This window comes from Suncus etruscus, chromosome 5 (assembly GCF_024139225.1).
Source record: "Suncus etruscus isolate mSunEtr1 chromosome 5, mSunEtr1.pri.cur, whole genome shotgun sequence".
Lineage (NCBI taxonomy): Eukaryota > Metazoa > Chordata > Mammalia > Eulipotyphla > Soricidae > Suncus > Suncus etruscus.
Genome location: NC_064852.1, coordinates 936,329 through 959,622, shown reverse-complemented (window position 1 = coordinate 959,622; position 23,294 = coordinate 936,329). Strand labels below are relative to the sequence as shown.

Here is a 23,294-nt window from a genome sequence, read left to right as displayed (position 1 = left end):
TAGAGAAAATGGGAGAAGACACCTAGAAGCTCAGTTCAGGCTGTCCAGTATCCACCTACTGGAATTCACAAAGGAGGCAAAAGACTAACAAGAAGGAGAAAGGTCACTAAGGAAGGACAGAAACAAGTTTTTTGGCACCTGGGGTGAAAGAACCCAGCACAATCCATAGAGAAAGCCCAGCAACAAGATCCAAAGTTGTACGGATTATGCTTTCCCTAGCAAAGAGCTTAGAGGGTAGAGCTAAGTGATATGTGGGGAGAGGGAACCCCAGAGACTGGTGAGGAGGAGAGTTGGTGGGAGTGAGTGTTGGTGAGGGGTTGGAGAGATAGCACAGCGGTAGGGCGTTTGCCTTGCATGTGGCCAATCTGGGAAGGACTGGGTTCCATTCCCGGCATCCCATATGGTACCCCTGAGCACCTCTGGGTGTGGCCCACCAACCAACCAATCAATAAAGTTTAAAAAAAAAAAGTGTGTTGGTGAAAAAAAAACAAGGGGCCCTGAGACTGAGACTCACTAGGAGGATCAAGGACTCACTTCCACCCTCTGTATGCCCAGCTAGTGCCCCACAGGGTTCTGGAATCACACCAGACGCTGCTGGCCAGAAGCCAGCTTCACACACAATGCACCCACTCAGAGCCACAGGTAGGTCCAATGTCAATTGACTGGGAGGGAGGGTTTCTACCCTGTCACACTCTTTGCATTGCTTGCATACCAACTTTCACATCAGCTCTCAGCTCCTGCCCAGTCTCCCTACCCAAGTCCATCCCTATTGCTGGCCCAGAGGTGAAGGGATTGGCCCCCATTCTGGTGGTATTTTGTTTGGAGACTACACTGGAGTAGTTCTCAGGACTTACTCATCTTAGTGGGACTTGGGAGTCATAAAGGATGCCAAAGATTGAACCCATGTTGGATACATGCAAAGCAAGCACCCTACCCATTGTACTATTTATTGCTCCAGCCCCCACATTCCACATTTTTATACCCTGCTCATTGCCCTACACAACCGTTTCAGGGTCATGTGCCCCCATGTGACATCAAGATTGGGATGTCCAAAGTGGAGCTCTTGACAGTCCTGACCTTAAACCATTTTGCCCCTCATCTGGACCCCCGTGGCTTAGCTCTTCCAGCCACCTCTCACCTCCTTAGATAAGACTTAGGTGTACTTCTTCTGACCATCTCAAAAGGATGGTCAGCTTCAGGATGATGCTCATATGCATGATGATTGTGTGAATAGATGCAGCGCTTGGGTCAGTTTGCCCTGTGCCAGCCACAAAAACAAAATCGTGATAAATGACCTAGAAGGATCCGTCTCCGTGTAGGAGCAAAGACAACTTCCTCTGAAGAGGACAGTTCTCAAGAGGTCACACACCTTACAGCTATGAATATTGTTGGATGATTTTTACTATCGGCTCTTATTTCTTGCTTTGATCTGGAGCCTTTGGCGATGAATAAAACATAGCCATCTAATAAAAAAGAAACTGTGTCACTGATAAATTTGTAGAAAAATAAATTTCTATTGAGAGATGTTAATACTGCACTGAGTGTGAAAGCTGGCAACAGAATTCTAATGTGCATCTGGTAAAGTTTTTGAAAAGTACTGTGCAATTGGAAGGTTGTTCACTTGGTTGAACCCGCCATGTATCTGAGTGCCCCGAGGAGCTCTAGGGATGGCCCCGATTAAAAAATTTAAGTATCTGTTAAAATAGTCTCAAACTCGCGGCCCTCCGTACAACATTTTGTGGCCCTGCCCTAGAGGGATCTTTTTTTGTTTTGTTTTGTGTTAGTTGTTTGGGTCACACCCCCAATGTTCAAGACTTACTACTGACTTTGCACTCAAGGATCACCCCGACTTTGCCTCCTGCGGCCCCCAGGTAAATTGAGTTTGAGACCCCTGAAATAGAGGCATGCAACCCAAGTGATAGTACAGTACATAGAGCGCTTATCTTACATGCAGCCGGCCCAGGTTCAAATCCTGGCATCCATTTTTCCTGGCATGACTGGAAAAAACAGAAAAATAAACAAGTAAAGGTGAGAGACAGTCATTTCTCTTATCGTAGGGGTAATCGTTTCTGCATCAAGATGATCTCAGGTAAATTGGGGCAACAACCCTGGTTTCCTCAAAGACTACAGGAATAGAGCATCTATCTGTGCAGTAGGAGACGGTTGGCAAACGATGCCTGCCAACCTGCACGGCTGAGTTCCTGACATCACTAAATGTTTCCTGCTATGGGAGCAGTAATTATTTTTTGGTGGAAAAGGATTTGGCCCACCCAGCTGTGCTCAGGGCTTATTCCCGGTCCTATGCACAAATATCACTCCTGACGTGCCTGGGTGGACCATATGTGGTACCATACGTGGAATCAACTTAGGTTGGATGCATGCAAGGCAGACACGTTACCTGTTGCACCCACTTTCTGATAATATTTACTTTTAGGGCTGGAGTGATAGTAGAGCAAAATAAAAAAATTTTTACTGTAAAATAGAGTTCAAAAGTTGTTGATTGTTGAGTTTTAGACATACCGTGTTCCAGCATCCATCCTTTCACTGGTGTTCATTTCCTGCCACCTATTTCCCCAATCTTCCTCCTATTCCCCACCCCCATCTACCTCTGTGCCAGACACTTCTTCTCTTTCTTTTTTTCCGTTTAGACACCATCGTTTACAATACTGCTACTGCAAAAATATCATGCACATCACTTTACCTCCTTTCAGTATGCAGTTCATGGTCAGAGTGATCATTTCCAGATGAGGGACAAAATGGTTTAAGGTCAGGACAGTCAAGAGCTCCAATTATTATTGGCATAGTGACTGGCTCATGTTTGATCCTTAAAACCACATATAGTCCCCTTGAGCCCTACCAGGAGAGATTCCCTGAGCCCAGAGCCAGGAGTAAGCCCTGAGCACCATTAGGTATGGTCCCCCAAAACCAAATAATTATTATTTGAATAAAAGCTGAAAATAACAAATGATGTTATTAAGGATAAATACTAAAGGTGTCAAAAACATAGACCTAGAGATTTTGAGATATTGGCTTTGTATTTTCTCTCTCTTTTTTTTTTGTTTTGTTTTGGGGTCACACCCGGTCTCGCTCAGGGATTACTCCTGACTCTACGCTCAGAAATCGCTCCTGGCAGGCTCCTGGGACCATATGGGATGCCAGGATTCAAATCATCATCCTTTTGTATGCAAGGCAAACGCCTTACCTCCATGCTATCTCTCCGGCCCTGTATTTTCTCTTTTTTAATCAGTGCTTTTTATAAAAGGTTTCTTGATTTCTGAACTTTTTATTTAAGCAAAAACACATTTTAATCCATTTTTTAATTTCTTCTTTTTGGTTTGGGGGCCACACGCAAGGCAGTTCTCAAGGCTCGTGATGGCTCTGTGCTCAGGGATCACTCTTGGCAGTGCTTGAGGGACCATATGCAGTGCCAGGATCAACCTAGGTTGGTTACATGCAAAGCAAACAACTTATCACATATACTATCTCTGGCCTATCATTTTTTAAAAAAATTTAAAAAAAGTGATTTATCTATTTTCCTTGTTAATGATTATACTTACACATTATCAAAAATCTGAAGTCCTGGAGCCAGAGTGGTGGAGTTAGTGGTAAGTTGTCTGCCTTGCCCGTCGTCTGCCTTGCTCACACTAGCCTAGAGTGGACCACAGTTCGATCCCCCAGCGCCCCATATGGGTCCCCCAAGCCAGGAGCGATTTCTGAACGCATAGCCAGGAGTAACCCCTGAGCGTCACCAGGTGTGGCCCAAAACACACACACACACACACACACACACACACACACACACACACACACAGAAAATCTAAGGACAAATAGACCCTGGATGTCTTCCATAGGTCCTATTAACAATCCTCTCTCACTTGCTTTATTATGTGGGCCCTCACAGTCCTGTCCCCACCACCCCAGCTTTGCCAGAGCTCTTCACAAATAAGGAAGGCCCTCGGCCATCAATAGCAGGATGAGGGTGAGTGCCTTACAGAACCACATGTGGGAACTAGTTCACGTAGCCCTGAGCCGCACTGTTCTCCGGTTGCTCACGTACACATTTTCAGCGGATCCCATGATGGATGCTTTGGCGTGTTTCCTCCGGCGCCGATCCCATTTGGCCGCCGATGCGGATGGTGTCCAACCCTTTCGACGTCTTTGGCCTGGAACATTCCGATGGCCTTTCTTCCCATTCATGCCACTGCTGTTTTGGAGAATATAACCAACCTGCTTGTACATTATTATTTATTAAAATGTTACGAAAGTTTCATCATTTGCAATTTTCTTTGTTGTTAAGTTTTAGACGTATAATGTTCTAGCACCAATCCCACCTCCAGTGTCAACCTCCGTCCATTAGTGTGGCCTCCTAACTGTCCAGCACCCTCCCAACCCATCTGCCACTAGACAGGCTCCTTTACGTTGGACTGTTAGAGTTTGGATCCCACATTTTCAGTGTTGTCATCTCTGGTTTGGATATTCAGCTCTCCCACCACCCTACACTCCAGACCTACCCAAATCCCCTCCTGCCCCCCACCCTGGTTGCATGCCAGCTTTCTTGTGCCACCTTCGTTTCCCTCCTCCGTCCTTCTCCCTGTACTCCAGGGCCAAGGGCGATTTAGGTGTTTACCCCTTTTAAGAGGAACAGAGCTTGGCACGTCTGTTGCTCCCTGCAGTGGACTTCTGCCTGGTTTCTTGCAGCGTGCCTTGTCCTCAGATCACCTCAGAGACGGCCCCCTGCCTCCACAGCTGCTGTTGATTCCTATCACCCGAGCAAGGGGTGGCCCCACTCTATTGTCTACACCGGTGTTTTCCGAACCTGTTTCCTTCTCGTGCGTGCCTTGGTCCTGTCCAACTGGGTTAACTGCCTGGTCTTGTGCCATGGGGCCACCTTTACCCCCTCCCGCATTGACATGAGTCCCATCTGCAACCCTCCCTTCTTGAGAAAGTGCTCTATGAAGTAAATGTGTCTCTGTCTCTGTCTTTCCATTTTCCCCCCTTTAGACACTGGTTTGCAATATTGTTACTGAAGGGGTATAATGCATATCTCTATCTTTTCAGCCCCCAGTTCTTGTCCAGAGGGATCATTTCTGACTATCATTGTCATAGTGGCCCCTTCCCTGCCCAAATTGCACACACTCTCTTGGTGGCAAGCTTTCTACCAGGAACTGACTGGTCCTCCTGGCCCTTGTCTCTTGTCTCTAGATATTATTACCATATCATCTTGTGCTTATATTCCACAAATGAGTGCAATCATCCTGTCTCTCCTCTCTTCTCTCTTTCCACACTTGATCTTAGCCAAAAGGCCGAGAAGTGATGTCCTCTCTCTTTCCTATCTCTCACCCCATCTGGCAGAACTCTAAGGTTACTCCTGGCTCTGCATTCAGAATTGCACTGGTGGGCTTGGGGTGCTGGATGATCGAACCCAAGCAAGGCAAACACCCTGCTGTGCTATTGCTCCAACCCACAGGTGCATTTCTTGGCTTGAGGAGGAGGGGTGGTCTTTGCAACCAACTCGAGGGAGAAACTTGAGAGCATAGTGTCCCCCACCCCTGTGCCCCATCAGTGGGAGCCCATCATCAGTTCTCCTGGATGGCTGCAGAAAACGGTTCTCCACCCCTCATCTGCTTTCTACGACCCCAGCTGGCTCCAATTTTGCCCTCAGCAAAGGTCCTCCCTTCTTACATGTTTTTATCTGAGTCTGGCCTCAGAATCTTATTTTAAGGGCCCTTCATTCATGCCTACTGAATTCCCTTAATCCACAAACCATCCCAGATTCGGCTGCTGGCAACCCCACTTCCAGCTCAAGTTCTGTGTCCCTGTGACATGACCTAAGTCTGTTCTTTTTGTTTGTTTTTGGGCCACGCCCAGTGACTCCTGGCTATGCACTCATTACTCCTAGCTATGCACTCAGAAATCGCTCCTGGCGTGGGGGACCATATAGGACGCCAGGGATCAAACCAAGGTTCATTCTGGGTCAGCAATGTGCAAGGCAAACACCCTACCGCTGCGCTATCGCTCCTTCCTTCCTTTCTTCCTCTTCCTTCCTGCCTTCTTTCTTCCTCCCTCCTTCCCTCCCTCCTTCCTTCTTCCCACTTTCTCAAAGATATCTCTTTCTGCATCCTGAAGCTTAACACATCTCCCAGGTGATTCCTGACTGGAAGTAGCAGAAAGAAGAGGTGCCTTCCAAAAAAAAAAAAAGAGGTGCCAGCTGCTCATAGGGCTGTAGCCCTGGCAAGGATGAGCCTGCCAGCTCCCCCAAGTTCTTGGGGTGCCTTGTCCCTTGAGGCAGAAAGCCTCCCATACCTGGTCCCCCTGAGCTCAGCTTGGCCCTGGCTGGCCCTGTTGGCCCTTTGCAAACGAATATCCTTCCTCACTTGAACGTGGGCACTCTGGACTGGTGAGGACCCTGAAAGCGGGGGACAGAGATCCGGGAGCAGTGTGTTGCTGCTGAGAGCAAGGGTCGGGACTTGTGTGATTCTGGACACAGCATTGGCCGGAGCCCAGGACCCCCCTGCACAGGCCAGTGAGGAGGCACCTCAGAATGAAACCGTCCTCTCAGCAGTGGGATGGCAGGGCAGTCTGCAAGAAGGAGGGACATGCACTGCACGGAATCGAATCTCCTCCTAATTCAACAATAGCAAATGGATGCAGCAGTGAGATACTGGTTGGGTGGGGAAGTTGGGCTGCCCAACAGGCTTCAGGTAACTGAAACAAGGAAAGAAAATCACAGATAAAGGAGCGTTCTTCTGTGGAAGAAAATGCTGGGTTTCTGTGGGTTTTCAGGAAGCAACCGAGAAACAAGGACAGTGGTTGAGTCTGTCCAGTATTGAATGATGCCAAACCCTTGGCCATCATTACAGAACTGAGGTAACAGAGCCAGGGGGAAAGGTGGGAGACGCAGACACAAGGAATGGAGAGTCTTAGGCACTTTGGTAAATCAGTCCTAAATGTTAGTTAGCATGATTGTAACAAATGACCTCAACCATAATGAGAAGGAAACCTTTTACACACAAGAAAGGGAATCCCAAGGAATTCTCAGAAATTCACCAAAGGAGGATATTTCTTTTCTTTTTTTTTTTTTTTTTTTTGGGTTTTTGGGCCACACCCAGCGGTGCTCAGGGGTTCCTCCTGGCTGCCTGCTCAGAAATAGCTCCTGGCAGGCACGGGGGACCGATGGGACACCGGGATTCGAACCAACCACCTTTGGTCCTGGATCGGCTGCTTGCAAGGCAAACGCCACTGTGCTATCTCTCCGGGCCCAGGATATTTCTTTTCAACTTCTCCATCCCAGAGAGAGCTGGGGCCTGAGTCGAGAGAACAAGTATGGCAAAGGTGGGTCCCCCCACCCAGCGCCTGGGTGGCCTTTCTCAATACGCCTGGGGAAAGGAGAATGCTTGAGAGGCCATGGTGCTGTCTGCCGGGGCTATGGCCTCTGCGGATTGTCCTGTCGACTTCTTTGTTTCCGCTGTTGCTAAGCTGCTGCGGGTCCCAGTTCACTCAAGTTCATCTATTTCGCGCACCAGAGGTTCAAATAAAGGCAAAGCCTTGTTTCTGGATCCACGCTGAGACTGATGACGAATGAGAAAAGCTGACCGGTTCTTGGAAATTTAAAATGCCCAGAGGTGTTTGTATGCGTGCATGTGGAACATATGTGTAAATATGTGTGTGCATGAGTGAGTGTATGTATGAGTAAAGGCAGAGGCGGTGGGGAAGGGCCGGGAGGTGAGCACCGCCGATACCCGGAGACTCATCTCTTTGCTGACAACTCCAGTCCAGGTCCACATGGTTCTGCTCCCTCCAATCTCCTCCGTGCCCCCATCCCGTCAGCTGTAGATAGGAAGTGAGTTCAGGATGGCACCCCCCCTGCAGATTCCCATCCACCGCCTTCATTACGGTAAATAAGATGCATGGTCGTCGTGTCTGAAGCCACGCAGGGCTCAGAGCAGCATGGGGTTCGAGGGCTCCGTGGGCTGTGGAATTCAATATGACACGCTTCAGCATGCCCCCTAATAGGCGGCAGGCCACATGACCCGCCTTCCAGGGGACGTGCAATGATGCTGAAAAGTAGCCCAGATTTATTTATGGGGACAGACTGTGTGGAGGGGAAGTTCGGGGCGCAGGTACTTCCTTCCAGCCAGGCTCACCCACATGACTTTGTCCGCTCCCGAGTGTCCGTTTCCAGCAGGAGGAAGTCATTTACTCACCGTCCCTTCGCCCGACCTCCATTTGCCTGTTCATCCCCAAAACATTCTAGATGGTGTGCTGAACCAGATGCTGGAGACTTGTGCATGAGGTCAATGGGCCAGCTCTGCAGACAGCAGAGAGCCGCATGGCTTGCCCCAAAATTCCTCTCTGGGGTCCCTTCCCCCCACCACATCACTCACAAGGGAGACCAGAGGGACCCCAAGGGCCAGGCAGGGACCCGGTGTTGCTCTGTGGTTTGGGGGACCTAGAGGAAACATGGTTGAACGGGGGAGGCCCTACAGCTGTGTGAGACACTGTGATCGGGGCTCCTGCATGAGCCTGGGAGCGACGCCAACCTATCTTCGGGTAGAACCACATTTCAAAAGGGTCGGCCAGGAGAGCCGGGCAGATGGAGAACAGGAGCTTGGGGTCAGGAACTGTTCTAGGGGTACATTCCACCAGCCCCCACAGACCAGGCAGGTTCCAGGGGGACCCTCCTCTGAAGATCCTGATGGCAGAGTCCCCTGGGGTTTCTAAGGGAGTTGGCGAGGGAGACCCTGCCTGGAAAGGGTCTTCATTCCTGCTCAGAGAGAGTGAGAAAGGCCTCCGCAAACGCAAACACAAACGCATCGGAGGAACTGGCTGCTGCATTTCTGAACCCTGCACCCTACAGAGTGTTCCATGGGCGTTTGTATGTACAACAGGCGAGTGTGCAGTTTTCTAAGAGATGAGAAGGCTGAGGAAGAAGTGAGGTGCACCCCTCACTCCTCATGCCCTGAGCTCGGCGATCAGAGGCTGCCTTCATGCCTCACTCACTCATTCACTCATGCTTGCATTCATGCCATCACTTACGAGTTCTGTCACTCGCCCATTCCCTTGCTCACTCCGTCATTCACTCGCTCATTCCATCACTCCCATCATTTACTCACTGATTCCCTCATTCACTTAACATCACTCACTCATTCCATCACTCATTTCATTATTCCCATCATTTATTCACTCACTCACTCATTCATTCCCTCATTCACTTAACGTCACTTATTCATCACTCACTCAGTCATTCACTCATTCACTAATTCATTCCATCACTTACTCGTTCCATCACTCACTCATTCCATCATTCACATCATTTATTCATTCACTCATTCACTAATTCATTCTCTCGTTCACTTTACATCACTCACTCATACTCATTCCAACACTCAGTCATTTACTCATTCACTACTTCATTCCATCACTCATTCATTCCATCACACTCACTCATTCCATCACTCATTCCAACACTCAGTCATTCTCTCATTCACTAATCCATTCCATCACTCACTCATCCAGTCACTGGCTTGTCCATGCACTCTCTCGCTCACTCCATGAATTCACACAGACAACCCCTTTCTATTGGGCCCTGGCAGATGAGATTCAGACATGGATAAGTTCAGCTTCACTGTCAAGAATCATGGGTGAGAGGGACTTAGCGGGCCTGCCTGGGCCTGAGGGGAGGATTCGTCAGCTGGGGAAGCCTTGGCTGCTTTTCAGAGGAGGGGCCAGGAGGTGAAGTCCTCTGGCAGGTGAACAGGGAGCTCTCAGACATGGGGGAAAGGGTGAGTGGGGGAAGAAGAACAAGGGGGAAGGCACCGGAGAAGGGCTTTTGGGGATCCTCAAAACATGGGGCAACCTGTGCTAGGGTTTGTGGGCGCCAAGAGCCCCAATGTCCTCTCCCACCACCCCTGGGAGGGTGCTTCTCCAGGTGTCACAGCCCCTGTGCATCATGCATGTAGTCACTTTGTGATGACACGGGGCTAGTGGAAAGCTGGGCCCTAAATTAAAGTGAGGTGTTGGAACTGGAGGGAGATGATGGCATTGTGCTTTGTATCTTTTGGGGAAGGAGCCTGTCAAGTGGGTCAAGTTTGTCAAGTGGGTCAAGTTCAGGAGCCCTGTGATGGGCCACTGATGGCCAAAAAACTGGGCAAACAGTTTAATGCTGGGCTTAGTATGGGGTGCAACTTCGGACTGGGGACCACAAGGGCCACCGGGTGGGGTGTCCAGGTGATACCAGAGATAGAACCAGGTCCAGGAGTTGCCCTGACTACTATCCCTCATTTGCCCAGGGCCCTATTTTGTATATATAGCAGGAGGGTGGCGTGGTCTGGTGGGCACTTTAGAAAGGCTAGGGGTGGGCCCGGAGAGATAGCACAGCGGCGTTTGCCTTGCAAGCAGCCGATCCAGGACCAAAGGTGGTTGGTTCGAATCCCGGTGTCCCATATGGTCCCCCGTGCCTGCCAGGAGCTGTTTCTGAGCAGACAGCCAAGAGTAACCCCTGAGCAACGCTGGGTGTGGCCCAAAAACCAAAAAAAAAAAAAAAGGCTGAGGGTAGAGAAAGGGGTAGTTGATTGCCAAAAACTGGCCCAAAATGAGCACGTTTGCTTGCTTGGGGCCACACCCAATGATGCTCAGGGTTTATTTCTGGCTCTGAGATCAGGAATCACCATCGGGGTTTATAGGGCCATAAGGAATGCCAGAGATCAAAGTCATGACTGCTACCTTCAAGGCACATGCCCTCCTCATTTTACTATATCCCTGGCCCCAGAGAGAAGACATATTTTGCAGAAATATGAGAAAAGGCTAATCCTTTTTATCTGCAAAGAGATGCTACAACTCAGTGAGAAAAAAAATGAGTAGAAAAAAATGGGCCAAGGAGATGTGCTGTGGTTCTTAGAAAAGATACCGGGATGGCTTCCAGCACACCAGGAGAGAGTATCCAGGGTGGGGCAGGAACCCAGCAGGCGTCACGCACACATCTCCTATGTGAGAGGCTCTGGGTTTGGTCCCTCTGCTACCAAGCTTCCCTTCCCCTCCCCATAGAAGTCTTAATCACGCTTGTGATCAGAAAAACAAAAATTAACTTTCACATCAGACTCTGCCATGTTTCTCATACTCATCCTATTCACCAGCCAGGGTGAATGTTTGCTTGTTTGTTTGTTTTGGGACCACACCTGGTGCGCTCAGGGGTTACTCCTGGATTTGGCTCAGAAGAAAGAAAATGTTTGTCCCTAAGGGGCTAGAGTGATAACACAGTCTGGGTTTGATTCCCAGCATCCCATATGGTCCCCCCTGAGCCTGCCAGGAGCGATTTCTGAGTGCTGCTGGGTGTGACCCAAACAAAACAAAAAGGTTCATCCCCTTTAATTTAGGAATTTGACCTATCAGGCACACTCAGGTCATATCTCATTTTGTTTGCTGCTTTGGACCACATTGGGTGGTGCTCAGGGCTTAATCTTGGTGCTGAGCTCAAGAAGCATGCCTGAGGGTACTTGGGGGGGGGGGGGACATCGAGGATGCTGGAGATTGAACCCTGGTTGACCACATGCAAGGGAAGGGCCCTATCCACTATCCTATCACCCTGCCTCTCAGACCATGTCTCCAGGCACACGGAAGGTCTGAAAGGTCTCCACAGCCCTTGAATCAGAGAGAGCTGGAAGCACGCTAATCATGTGGGCCAGTCAGTGCCCTAAAGTGAGCATTTACAGTGCTTTGTGTGACTTACAAACATGGAGGCCCATATGTGGGCCAGCCTCTCTCTTCATCCCTGTTGGCCAGCCCCTGAATCATGGTTGTGAAGTATTCCCCCAAACACCCTAAGCTTTCTGTTGAAATGTTAATCACACCTGGATTACAGGGCCACCCCCCCCACCCTAGTGGGTGGGATCTAGAGGATAATGAAAAGGGTCTGGCTGGGGGGAAAAGGAAAGAGAAGAGAGACAGAGAGCCAGGGGAGAAGCAGAAGAGAGGAAGCTGCTTGAAATAAGCTGAGCATAGAAACCATGTGAGGAAAAGCGCATGGCGGATAGTCTTGGAATAGAACTGGCTGACTCCGATGAAACTTTGACTGCTTGTGAGTTATTTCTCCACCCCTATTTCTCCAGGTCTTCAGACCTGCTGGCTGAAGGGCCTAGAGCTGTCATGCTGAGAAAAACCTCACCCAGACATGTGGACGTTAGGCTTTATATTTTATATTAAATCAACAATGGTGAATGCATGAGCTAAGTCAGGGAGTGAAACACTGACTGTGAGCCAATTCTTCGCCCTGCTCCCATAGCTTCGTCCTGGAAATGCTGTGCTGGGACCTGCCACCTTCCTCCCTGGCGACCCAAGAGCCGCAGGATCCTTTCTCTGCCTGCAGCTCATCTTCCAAAGAGCAGGAGACACCTGGTAACAACTGCTGTCTCCGGGGACTGACTGGAGAGCTCAAGCTGCCTGGATGGGCACTGATTCATCCTTGTACTTCTATGCTGTTTCCACATGTGGATAACATGCTCATCTCTGTGGGTCTGTGGCATCATGATAAACATGATAACAGGAAGCCGAGATGGTCAGGTGTCTTTCCAAGGCCCTGGGGTTTCCTGTTACCCAGGGTTCTTAGGAGATGGATTGCCAAGAGAGTGGCTCTTGCAGATAGAACCCAAATGCCCGTGATGCTCATTTGAAAGGAAATATACTGTATTTTTCGTACCATAAGACGCACCCCCCAATATGGGGGAAAATGTCTATGCATCTTATGGAACAAATACTGTCTGGGGCTGAACTGAAGCCTAAGTGCAGGGGACAAGAGGATCTACTACCCACTTGGCACCCCTTTATTGAGCAGACAGTCCCCATGGTAGGAGCAATCAGGGTAATGCACTTCCACCGTCACATAGAGAGCTTTCATTGAAGACTATTTCCACCATCACAGAGAGCTTTCGTTGAAGACTATTTGCTCATTGCTGCAACTTTTTTTCTTGTGTTCCTCGTCTAAAAACTATGTGCATTTTATGGTCAGGTGAGTCTTATAGAGCAAAAAATATAGTAATGTTAACTTAGGAAATGAATATTCTATTATATATAATATGCATATGGAGATATAATCCATAGACTGATTGGGGGCTGACTACCAAGAACGTGGATGTGCATCTGCAGGCCTGGCAGGAGTGAGCTGAGGACCCCATCTGTGGCCACGCTCAGACTGACTATTCCAGATGCCGAGACACACTGAGCTCACATCATGGTGACCCCAAGCATGGGGTCTTGATCAAGCCACACAGCGGGGGGGGGGAATTGGGATCTTGGAACCTTCTGGCCACTGGTGTCTGGGCAGTTGTTTCCCTCTCTTCACTGTCCCATCTTGAAGTCATCACCCAGGGAGTCCTGGATGAGGTCAGTGGCCTTCTGAGTCCTCAGACACAGCTCTGTACCTCAGTTTCTCCTGCTGAGCCAGCACTCAGCCAGCATCCATCCTCTCTGTTCTATAGGCCATGCTCAGGAGCTGTGTCTGGCCATCAGAACGGGACTTCCCACTAGGTTGCCAGGCCACGCAAATCTGAGGGTTTTCCCATCTGTAAGCCTTGCTGAGTTGGGGTGACACTCAGGAAACAGAAGCCTTGAGGCCTTCTCAGGTGATTTACAACACTTGAGCCCTCTCAAGGGGCTGGCTCAAGCCCCCAGCACCCTGCTCGCCCTGGGCAGCATTGCCAATGACTGTGTCTGCAGCCAGGCCCCAGGAGGCCCAGATCCCACACCTGCGTGGGCATGGGGAAGGAGCTTCCTCTCTGCCCTGTTGTTTGCTTTCCCTGTGGTACTAGGCCTCGAAGCCAGGTCTCACACAGGCCGGATCTGAGCCACATCCTGGCCTCACTTGCACCATTTCCTCAATTGTGGAATCTGGGGGCGGGCATCTCAGGTCGGCTGTCAGATGGGAAGACTTTCTGAGGAAGTGAGGCAGGAAAGTCAGAGGCAGAAGCGGGAAGCTAGAGGCAGGACCTTTGAGCGACCATCCTCAGAGCTGGGCAAAGATGTTGTGAGCTGCAAAGGCATGACAAGAGCAAAGAATAAAGTGAATGAAACACATTGCTGGAGCAGGAACGGGATGGAATGACAGAAAGGACTCATCTGTCTAGGGGCTGGGATCATAGCACAGTGGTAGGGCATTTGCCTTGCACACCGTCAACCTGGGACTGACCCCAGTTCAATTCCCGGCATCCCATATAGTTAGTCCCCTGAGTCTGTCAGAAGCGATTTCTGAGAGCAGAGCCAGGAGTAACCCAAGTGCTACCGGGTGTGGCCCCCCAAAAAACAAAAGCAAAACAAAAAAACTAATCTGTCTATATGGGACTTTGACTGATTGCACCAGCTCTGCCTGCATCAGCAACTGTGCCAATGACCTCCGTGTGTGTTAGATGGAGTTTCCCTCAGAAGGAAGCAGCCTGCCTCGAACTGGCATGGATCCTTTGCACTGCCAATGTAGGTTGGCCCATTTTGGGGGTAGCCAGGAGTTCTCATGCAGAGCAAGACTGGGTTGCCTCAACTCTCATGACAATGGTAGTGAGTGAGAGAAGTAGACAGGTGGGGGAGGAGGGAGATGGGGGCATTGGTGGGGAGAATTCTGGCTGCACTGGTCAACAAGGGTGTTCTATTTTATGACTGAAACCCAACTACAAAAATATTTGTATTATTTTAATAAATAAATATTAAACAATAAAATAAATAAAAAACAAAAACTGAGCTACCTCAGTGAGCCTAAACAATAACACTGAAGGTTCAACTCGCATCAAAACAGCTCAGGAACACCATGGTAAGATAGAATAATCGTTTCAAATCGACCCTCATTGATCTAAGTTTTTTTTTGGGGGGGGGGCACCCATTTGACGCTCAGGGGTTACTCCTGGCTATGCGCTCAGAAGTTGCTCCTGGCTTGGGGGGACCATATGGGATGCCGGGGGATCGAACCACGGTCCATCCTATGGTAGCGCTTGCAAGGCAAACACCTTAGCTCTAGCGCCATCTTCCCGGCCCCTGATCTAAGTTTTGATAATTCCATTTGTCTTTGTGTTGTAATAGACAACATGAAGTAAATTAGTTTGTGCCTGTGTGGAGGCAGGTGGGGGTGGTGGGAGATTGAGGACGCTGGTGAGGGGAAGGTCACACTGGTGGTGGGACTGATGTTGGAACATGTAAAGCCTGAAATGACCGTATTGTGAACAACTTGGTAAATCAGGATGTTGCAATAAAAACTGGAAGAAAAAAGTGTATCCCAAAATTGGGTTACCTCCTTCCTCTGCCTGTTTTTTAGTCGGGTTTCTGGGGTACAGACACTTCCTGAGCAGGCCTGTAGGGGTAAATGAGTCCTGGGACCTGGCCTTGCTGTGTCTTTGGGCTCCATTCCACACTCGCCTTGCCCCCATCTCTGCCCTTCCCTGCATCAAGGCTGCTGGCTCAGTGGGGTGTGGGCCTGTAGATCCAGCTCAGTCTGTGCCCTACCCCCATCTCTGGGCCCTCAGGGAAAGATCCTTCGTGATCCGCTAGGCAAGTGACCATGCTTGGAGCTGAAAAAACAAACAAGCAAATAAACAGCAGCTGAGCCCCGGAGCCAGGCCTGGGATTCTCATCATTCCATCATCCCTGGGTTGGCCCAAGGTTCTGGAATCTAGGGATGGGGTGAGTTGGGGGGTGTCTGTGCACCCTCCTTTTGGCTGTGCCTCTCAGATGGGGCGTATGAGGTGGAGGCGGGCTGCCGGCACAGCTGGGAGATAAACAGAGCCTTTTCTTAAAGCAGCAATTTTATTTAAAGCTGGAGGAGGAGGAAGGCATCTCTCATATGGAAAGTGGTCCGAATTGAGGCAAGATGACGCATGCGAGCTGAGTCTCTTGGACCGCTTTTGTCTTTGGGGGTACAGGAAGTGACTTCCTCTCCTTGGACCCACCTGAAAATGTGCCTGGTCTGGTGGTGGCCAACACAGGCGTTTCGGAGTTCCTGATGCAGGCCAGCATGGGAGAGGGCTGAGATGATGGCTCAGCCACGCTCCAGAGCCCTGGCCTGTGGGTTCGGGGGTTCAGATCTGAGGGGCTGGCCCAAAGTGGGGAGCAGAAAGGTGTATAAAGCCCGGAGGCTTCATACATAAGACACACATGTTGAAAGAACACAGGCACTTGCTGTTCCAAGAACAGAGGCCAGCCTGCCTCAGCACCCCTAAGGACTGTGGGTTCCCTCTCCGAGGGGCAGAGTGGGGAAGGCCTCTGGGGTGCAGGACTCCAACCAGGTCTCTAGGAAAGGGTCCCACCTCCCACACCCACCTCCTAGAGCCACAGGCCGTGATGCCCTGAAGCACAGGGGAAGCTGGAGGGGCCCAGAGGCCCTGACAGGCAGCTAAACTCTAGGGCCAGGGCCCAGCCTGCCTAAAGGAAACAGTACCCGAAGGCCAGGGATGGCGAGAACAGAGGAGTGGATAGAAAAACTGTGGTACATCTACACAGTGGAATACTACACAGTTGTCAGGAAAAATAAAGTCAGAACTCTGCTTATACTTGGAGAGATATGAAGAGTATAGTGCTGAGAGTCAGAGGGAGAGGGACACTATATATATATATACACACACAATATATTGTCTGCAATATATGTACATAAACATATATATATATATGTATAAACCCATGAGACTAAAACCCAAAAATAATCGAAATGATGGGTGGGAAGTGCATTTAAGACAGAGAAGGGGGGACAGAGAGATAGCACAGTGGTAAAGCATTTGCCTTGCATGCAGCCAACCCAGGACGGATGGTGGTTCGAATCCCGGTATCCCATATGCCCCCCCCCCCCCCGCCCCCGTGCCTGCCAGGGGCGATTTCTGAGTGCAGAGTCAGGAGTAACCCCTGAGCGCCGCCGAGTGTGACCCAAAAACAAACAAACAAAGACAGAGACAGTACCACTATGACAGTGATAGTTGAAAATGGTCACTCTGGACAGGAACTGGGAAGAGATATGTATGATACTTGCATATGTATGTATAAGTGATATGTATTGCAAAGCATTGTGTCTAAAAGGATAAAAGGGGGAGGGACGAAGGGAGAGAGGGTGAGAGAGAGGGAGAGGAGAAGAGAGGAAAGAGGAGTGGAGGGGGAAGGAGGGAGAGAGACAGGAGGGAGAGAGAGGGAAGGAGGCAGAGGGAGGAGAGAGGGAGAAAGAGAAGTGTCTGCCATAGAGGCAGACTGGGAGACTGGGGGTGAGGGACAATAGGAGGGAAATCGGTGGAGGAAAAGTGATGGGATGGATTTGGGAACATTGTAGGACCCCAACTCAACTATCAATGACTTTTTAATTCTGTACCTCACAGCGATTTAAAAATAAAAAGTAAAGATCAAGTATTGGGGGGGTCCTACTTCCCTGACTCCCACCTCACACCCCATAAGCTTACAGCCACTCAGATGGTACTCCCTGTCCCCTGGAACTATGAGGGGAGGCGGTGCTAAAGGGGGTCTCTCTCTCACCCGAGGGCCCCTGTGGATGATGAGGAGGAGGAGCCCAGCCCAGACATTTGCTGTGGGAAAACCATCACGTTGGCAGCCGCCGTCGCTCCTTGGCAGCCGTTACTCCCAGAGTCTGTGCTCAGTGACACACGCTTCCCTTGCTGATGGCACTTGCCAAGTTACCAAGACAACTGAGGCCGAGTAACAGGGCGCCATGCACCATGAAAATTTTTTTTTTTTTTTTTTTTTTTTTCTTTTTTTTTGGTTTTTTTTTGGGCCACACCCGGTGACGCTCAGGGGTTACTCCTGGCTATGTGCTCAGAAGTCGCTCCTGGCTTGGGGGACCATATGGGACGCCAGGGGATCGAACCGCGGTCCTGTCCAAGGCTAGCGCAGGTAAGGCAGGCACCTTACCTCTTGCGCCACCGCCCGGCCCCATGAAAATTTAATAAAGACTTTTTAAAGGCTTTTAAGAGGCGAGCGCTACAGTACAGCCGCAGAGCCAGAGCAGGAGGTGAGGGCTTCTTCAGGACTCGGGAAGGGGGTGGCACCCAGGTGGGCAGGACGTCCCCTGGTGTCCCTCAGTGGGCCCCACCCATCGAGCCCAGCTCTGGCCTCCTGTGACTGACGTTTTGGGTGCTAAGCCCCAAACCAGGCTCTTGACTGGACTCCCTTGAGGTAGGGCAGGATTGGGGAGGAGACGAGCAGGAATGAGGGACTGGGAGGCAGCAGAACCCAGACCTCACACCTACCCTGTTCTACTTGGGGCCCCACTGGCACTCTTGCTATAAGCAGTGGGGTTCATGGGGGAACTGGTCCTCAAGGCTCCTATAGCCCTGGGGGGCAGGTGGGGATTCTCAGCCAGCAGCTTCCCCTGGGTAAGACTTTTTTCCAGAGCATCGCTGCCCCCCAAGACTTCAGAGCACCCCCTTTTTCTGCTCTCTAGGTAAGACACAGAAACCAATGGTGAGAAATGAGCAAAACACCCGTGAGCGGAGGGCTGTTGGCCCTGAAAGCTCGTGCGCGCTTGCATTGGCGCACCCTGGCACAAGTGGCTACGGGTCAGCGAGACGCTGCATGTTTTTCTAGTCATAGACAAATCAAGACTTTGGGCTACTCGGCTGTTCTGTGGAGAAACTCTTTGGTCCCTGAGAACGAAAAGAGGAAACAGAAGCAGCTGACTTCCAACGGAAGAGTGGGCTGATGGACGCCTCCTTCAAGGTGAGGTGGCAGGTTCATGGCGACGTCCACGACGTCCACGGTGACGTCTGCTGCTTGAGATGGCCAGGACAGTGCCGGACACCGAGAGGCATAGCTGCCCGCCAGAAGCCGTCATTCAGAGGTGCCGGGGGCTGAGGCTCAGTTGGGGTGCTCACAAAGATACAGATGCAATTCGGCCAGAATCTTCTGCGTGGGAAGAGGGAAGCCCCCTCTTTCAGCCCTTTCTGGGTAAGGATGGAAGAGACAGCGGGGTCGGGGAGGCAGTCGCTCTCTCCACTTCTTCCTGCTTCTTCCCTCAGAGATCCAGAGTGCCTAGGCCAGCCACATATGTGGGGAGAGCCTGTGACCCTCAGAGTCCATTTGGGGGGCTCAGTACAAGAGCAAATGAGACAGTCCCTTATAACCCCAGGTCCTGCAGCTCTGAGACCGGGATTTGTGTCTTTTGAAGGAGGGAAATCCCAGGGCTATGAAGGGGTGATGGTGCCGGGAATGGAGCTGTGGGGTGGGGGGACGCTCAGAGAGCATTTGGGCCTCTTGGGACAGCTTGAGAGAATTCTGCCTGTGCTGGGCTGAAAGGGACACTGGGAAGTGTGAAGGGCCAAAACAAGGACGCTGAATTCCCCCAGGAAAGGAAGCAGGTTCTAGAAAGGCCAGGGTATCTGTGGCTGGCCCTCCCTCCATTGTCTCAACCCTCCAGACCCAGCACCCTCATGAGTTACCAGGCTGGGTCCTCAGGTAGGAGGAGTCAGGGAGGGGCACCCCGGGAACTCTGAAGCCAGGATGCGGCACAGAGACTTCCAGGGGCTGAGGGTGTCTGCAGGGGTCTGGGGCAGCCGCCATGGCAGGACTATGGGGGTGCTCAGGCTTGATGGTCCATAATTCAGGAACTCCTCTGCAGGCCATGGGGAGAGGAGTGTGGTGAGGTCGGGGTGGGCTGACGGGGTGCAGGGAAGCCCTACTCTGGGCAGGGACGGTCTGGGCGCAGGGGTGCATAGGTCAGTTTGGGCTAGGACAGGGGGTGGAGGAGGGAAGGACAGAGAACACTGGGCTGGGCCTTGGAAGCTGGGTCAGTTGGGTTTACTGGGGGGTGGGGGGTACAGTGGGGACCATGAGGGGGAGCAGGAGAGGCCATGCCCCCACAGAAGACCATGAGGTCTTCCACAGAGGGCACGGTGGACCACAGAGCAGAGCCCAGGCGTGGGTGGACACAGAGGGTGGAGCCAGGCGTGGCTGGACATGGCCACTGTGGAGCTTGTGCTTGGCCAGGCCTGAGGCCTTGTGTGGATTTCAGGAGCCTGGACAGTGATGGGGCCTTGAGGCTCAGGTTAAGTGGCTTGAGGAGATCTGTGTGAGGCCTGGGGTACTTTGTCCTGCCTGGAGGGGACTCCAATGGGGCAGCAGGTCGGGTTGGATCCAGTGGCCAATACAAGTAAGTGCCTGTGTATTTTCCTGGGTCAGGCTGTGGGGACTGAGCTCCTGACAGAGGCAGGGGCCAAGAGCACACCCAGGAGGTGGAGAAGGCAGGAGACGCACGCAAGGGGTACAGGGTGGGGTGTGCAGCTGTGGGGAATCCCAGGGGAGACAGGCTGAGCACCTCTTCTGTCCATTTGCTGAGCCCACCCTGGAGCAACAGACCCTGGGGTCCTGGCTAGGACTGTAGCGTAGTGGGGTGTGTGTGGGGGCAGGGAGGACAAAAGGTGAGATGGGGGAGGGAAAAGAAGAGGCCAGAATGTTCTGGGTCCAGCACAACCAGGGAGTTTTTGGGGGTTCGCACCTCTGCAGTTCCCCTCTTCTCAGCTCTGTCCCCTTTCTCTTGTCCCCACAGAGGCTGGCACCATCGCTGAGGGGTTCATATTGTTTCTGGCTGGTGCCATGGGGTGGGTGAGTCCCTCAAATGACCGAGAAGCGTCCCCGGTGCCTTTCCCCCAGCTCCCAGAAATAGGGTGCAGCCTGCCCACCATCACCTCTTGTCAGAGGAGAGCCAGCTGGTTGGAGTGACCAAACAGCTAGCTACTGATCCCAGCAGCCAGGCCAGGCCAGGGCCTCCAGCACAGGGCCCAGGGCGAGAGGGCAGGGACAGGGTGAAAGTGAGAGCCTTGTGTGACCTTGACCTTGTCCTCCCGTCATCCCAGCCCAGCTGCTGCCAATGATCCTTCCACTCACTGCACCCTAAAACTGACAGCTGAGGGAGCAGAACGAGTGCCTTCTGGTTCTGGAGTCCAGCTGCAGGAGAGGCAGAGGCTGGAACTCAGCCTCACAGTTGGGGCTACTCCGGGCTGTGGCCCAACACGTGCGTGTCAGCCCTTACGGTGGGACTCACCACTGGGGAGGGTTGGGCCCAGAGCCCCTCAGTCCAGACTGCCCTTGGTGTGTACCCCCGCCTATACCCAGAAGCCTCCAACTCCCTGCAATGGCCCCCCAGAGCCACGAGAAGCCAGCCCTGGAGCATCGGACCAACGACCTCTCCAGGGGCCCACGAGACACCCTAGGGGTTTTGCTCACAGCTAATCTTCTGGCCTACTGTCCACTGGGGACAATACAAATGTGGCTGGTGTCACATCAGGCGGCCCAGAGCTGGCTGTGAGGCTTTAGCTCCTGCAGGACTGCGAGCTGGGCTCTATCTGGTACCCTCAGGAGCTGGGAGCAGGGGCGGTGGCAAGGGGCATGCAGGGATCTGGCATGGGAGCGGCAAGGTTCCACCAGGAGAGAAGGAACTTACAGTTGGAAGGACAGACCTCACATTTCTATGGTGGGAACCAACTCCTGGGAGGGAGAGCCCAGCTGGGTTCCTTGCCATATCAGGCTTCTGGGTTCAACCCTCCCCCTCACCCCCCATAAGCCAAGTACCTTGGGCCAAAGAGAGAAAAATGGCAGAGTCAGGAGCAGGGTCATGTCTGTACCCCAGCCCTCAAAGGGCCACTCACCTCCTCACTTTCTCCTCACTCCCAGAACCCCAGGAAAGAGACCATCTTGGCCCCTACATATAACAGGGTAGGGGTGGCAGAGCTTGACCTGGTGAGGGCAGCTTGTGCCCACCCACCCTTACTGGGCCCCGGGAAGCCTGCTTGGTCAGGAGCCCTTTCCCTAGAGGTCCCCTTGTGACCCGGAAGGCCCTTCGCCCAAGGAAAGGGGGCGCCTGGGGACATGGAGGGAGTCAGGAAAGGTTTTGAGGGGTGCCCATTACTTTCACCACTCCTGCCCGAACCCTCCCACTGTTCTGGCATCCTCCTCTCCAAAACTCAGGGCCCATGCTGGGCACATCTTGGGGCAGTGCTGGCTGGAAGAGGCTGCCATGTGGTGCCCCCCCCACCCCTGTGGAGGGCACCGATCAGGAACCCCCAGTCCCAAGCTCCCAGACCCCAGCTTGGATAACCAGGTGGTGCCACAGAATGCAACAGAATGACACCCAAGTTGGAGCCCTGCCTTCGGGCCCTCTTGGTTCATGACCTCTTAATGCATAAAAAGAGAAACATGGCAGCAGCACAGGGCATGGAACACATACATGAGACAACTGGTAGCTGCACCCACGGAGTCCATGACGTGAGGGGCAGTAGTCGATGCCACCAACCCACAGGGTCCCTCATCCGTGCCTTTCTGGCGGCCAGCTCGGCCTGCGATTCTCTCGGGCGTCCCAACTGGCCGGCCTGGCACCGCACTGCCCGTGACCCGTCCATCCGCCCACTGTGGTCTGGCGAAGCTTCGGTGTCTAGTATGTTCACCAGTGCGAGCTGCCACCGTAGCTGCTGGCGTTGGTCCCCGGGACAGTAGCCGGCAGGACCCCAACCACCCTGCAGAGACACTGGAAGGACAGTAGCGAGGCAGGTGGCCAGGGAGCAGCCGCCTCCCTTCTCTCAGAAAGGCCCCAAACAGGGGGACCCCCGTCTTGCCCTTTCCGCAAAGAAAAGCGGCAGCTCAGGGCACCGTGTGCCTGGGGGTGGTGAGTTTGTGGGCGCCACCTGTGCAGGGGCCCAGCTTGGCGTCCACCTCGGGCTGGGTGCTGCTGGGCGTGTTGCTGCCAGGGCGCCGTCCCGTGGTTGTCGCTGTGCCGCTGCGGCCGCGCATCAGCCGCTTCTCATCCAGCAGGGCCAGGTGGTACTCGCACAGGTCCACCAGCGAGGCCACCTGCGCATGCAGCGGCGGCATCTTGAACTTCTTCTGCGCCAGGTAGAAGAAGGCCTCTGTGAATGCCTGCAGGCACATCCCTGTGGAGGGGAGCAGGGGGAGAATGAGGAGGGCTCCCGGCACCTGGGATCTCTCTGATCCCCCCCCCCCCTGAAAAAACAACCACATCCATGCTGGGAAAGCAGAGTATTTCTCGTAGCTCAGGCTTTGCTGAGCTTCTGCCTGGTTAGGTCACCCTTCAAACCGAAGCAGAGACACTTCAGAAGTTCCCTCCTTACGAGCCTATCCCTCTGCTGACAGCCTTGCTGGAGCAAATAATGAGCAGAGAGAATGTGAAAGCCTTTCTTTGGTGTAAGTCTGGGTTATGCATGTCGAGATTTTTGGGTTTGGAGCCCAACCCAGCAGTGCTCAGGGATCTCTCCTGGCAGTGTTTGGGGGTTTCATATTGGGTGCTGGGGATGAAACCTGGGTCTGCCACATACAAGGCAGGTGCC

The 23,294-nt window shown here is 52.2% G+C and overlaps 1 protein-coding gene across 1 annotated transcript in view; it reads right to left on the bottom strand.

The window, feature by feature from the left end:
• Positions 1-22,089: 22,089 nt before the first annotated feature.
• Positions 22,090-23,294, bottom strand: part of TTLL11 (tubulin tyrosine ligase like 11) — a 235,151-nt gene continuing 233,946 nt past the window's right edge. The window contains exon 9 of the mRNA XM_049773069.1: positions 22,090-22,880. Within this exon, the coding sequence (XP_049629026.1) occupies positions 22,591-22,880 (290 nt within the window). The 3' untranslated portion in view covers positions 22,090-22,590. The remainder of the gene's footprint in view (positions 22,881-23,294) is intronic.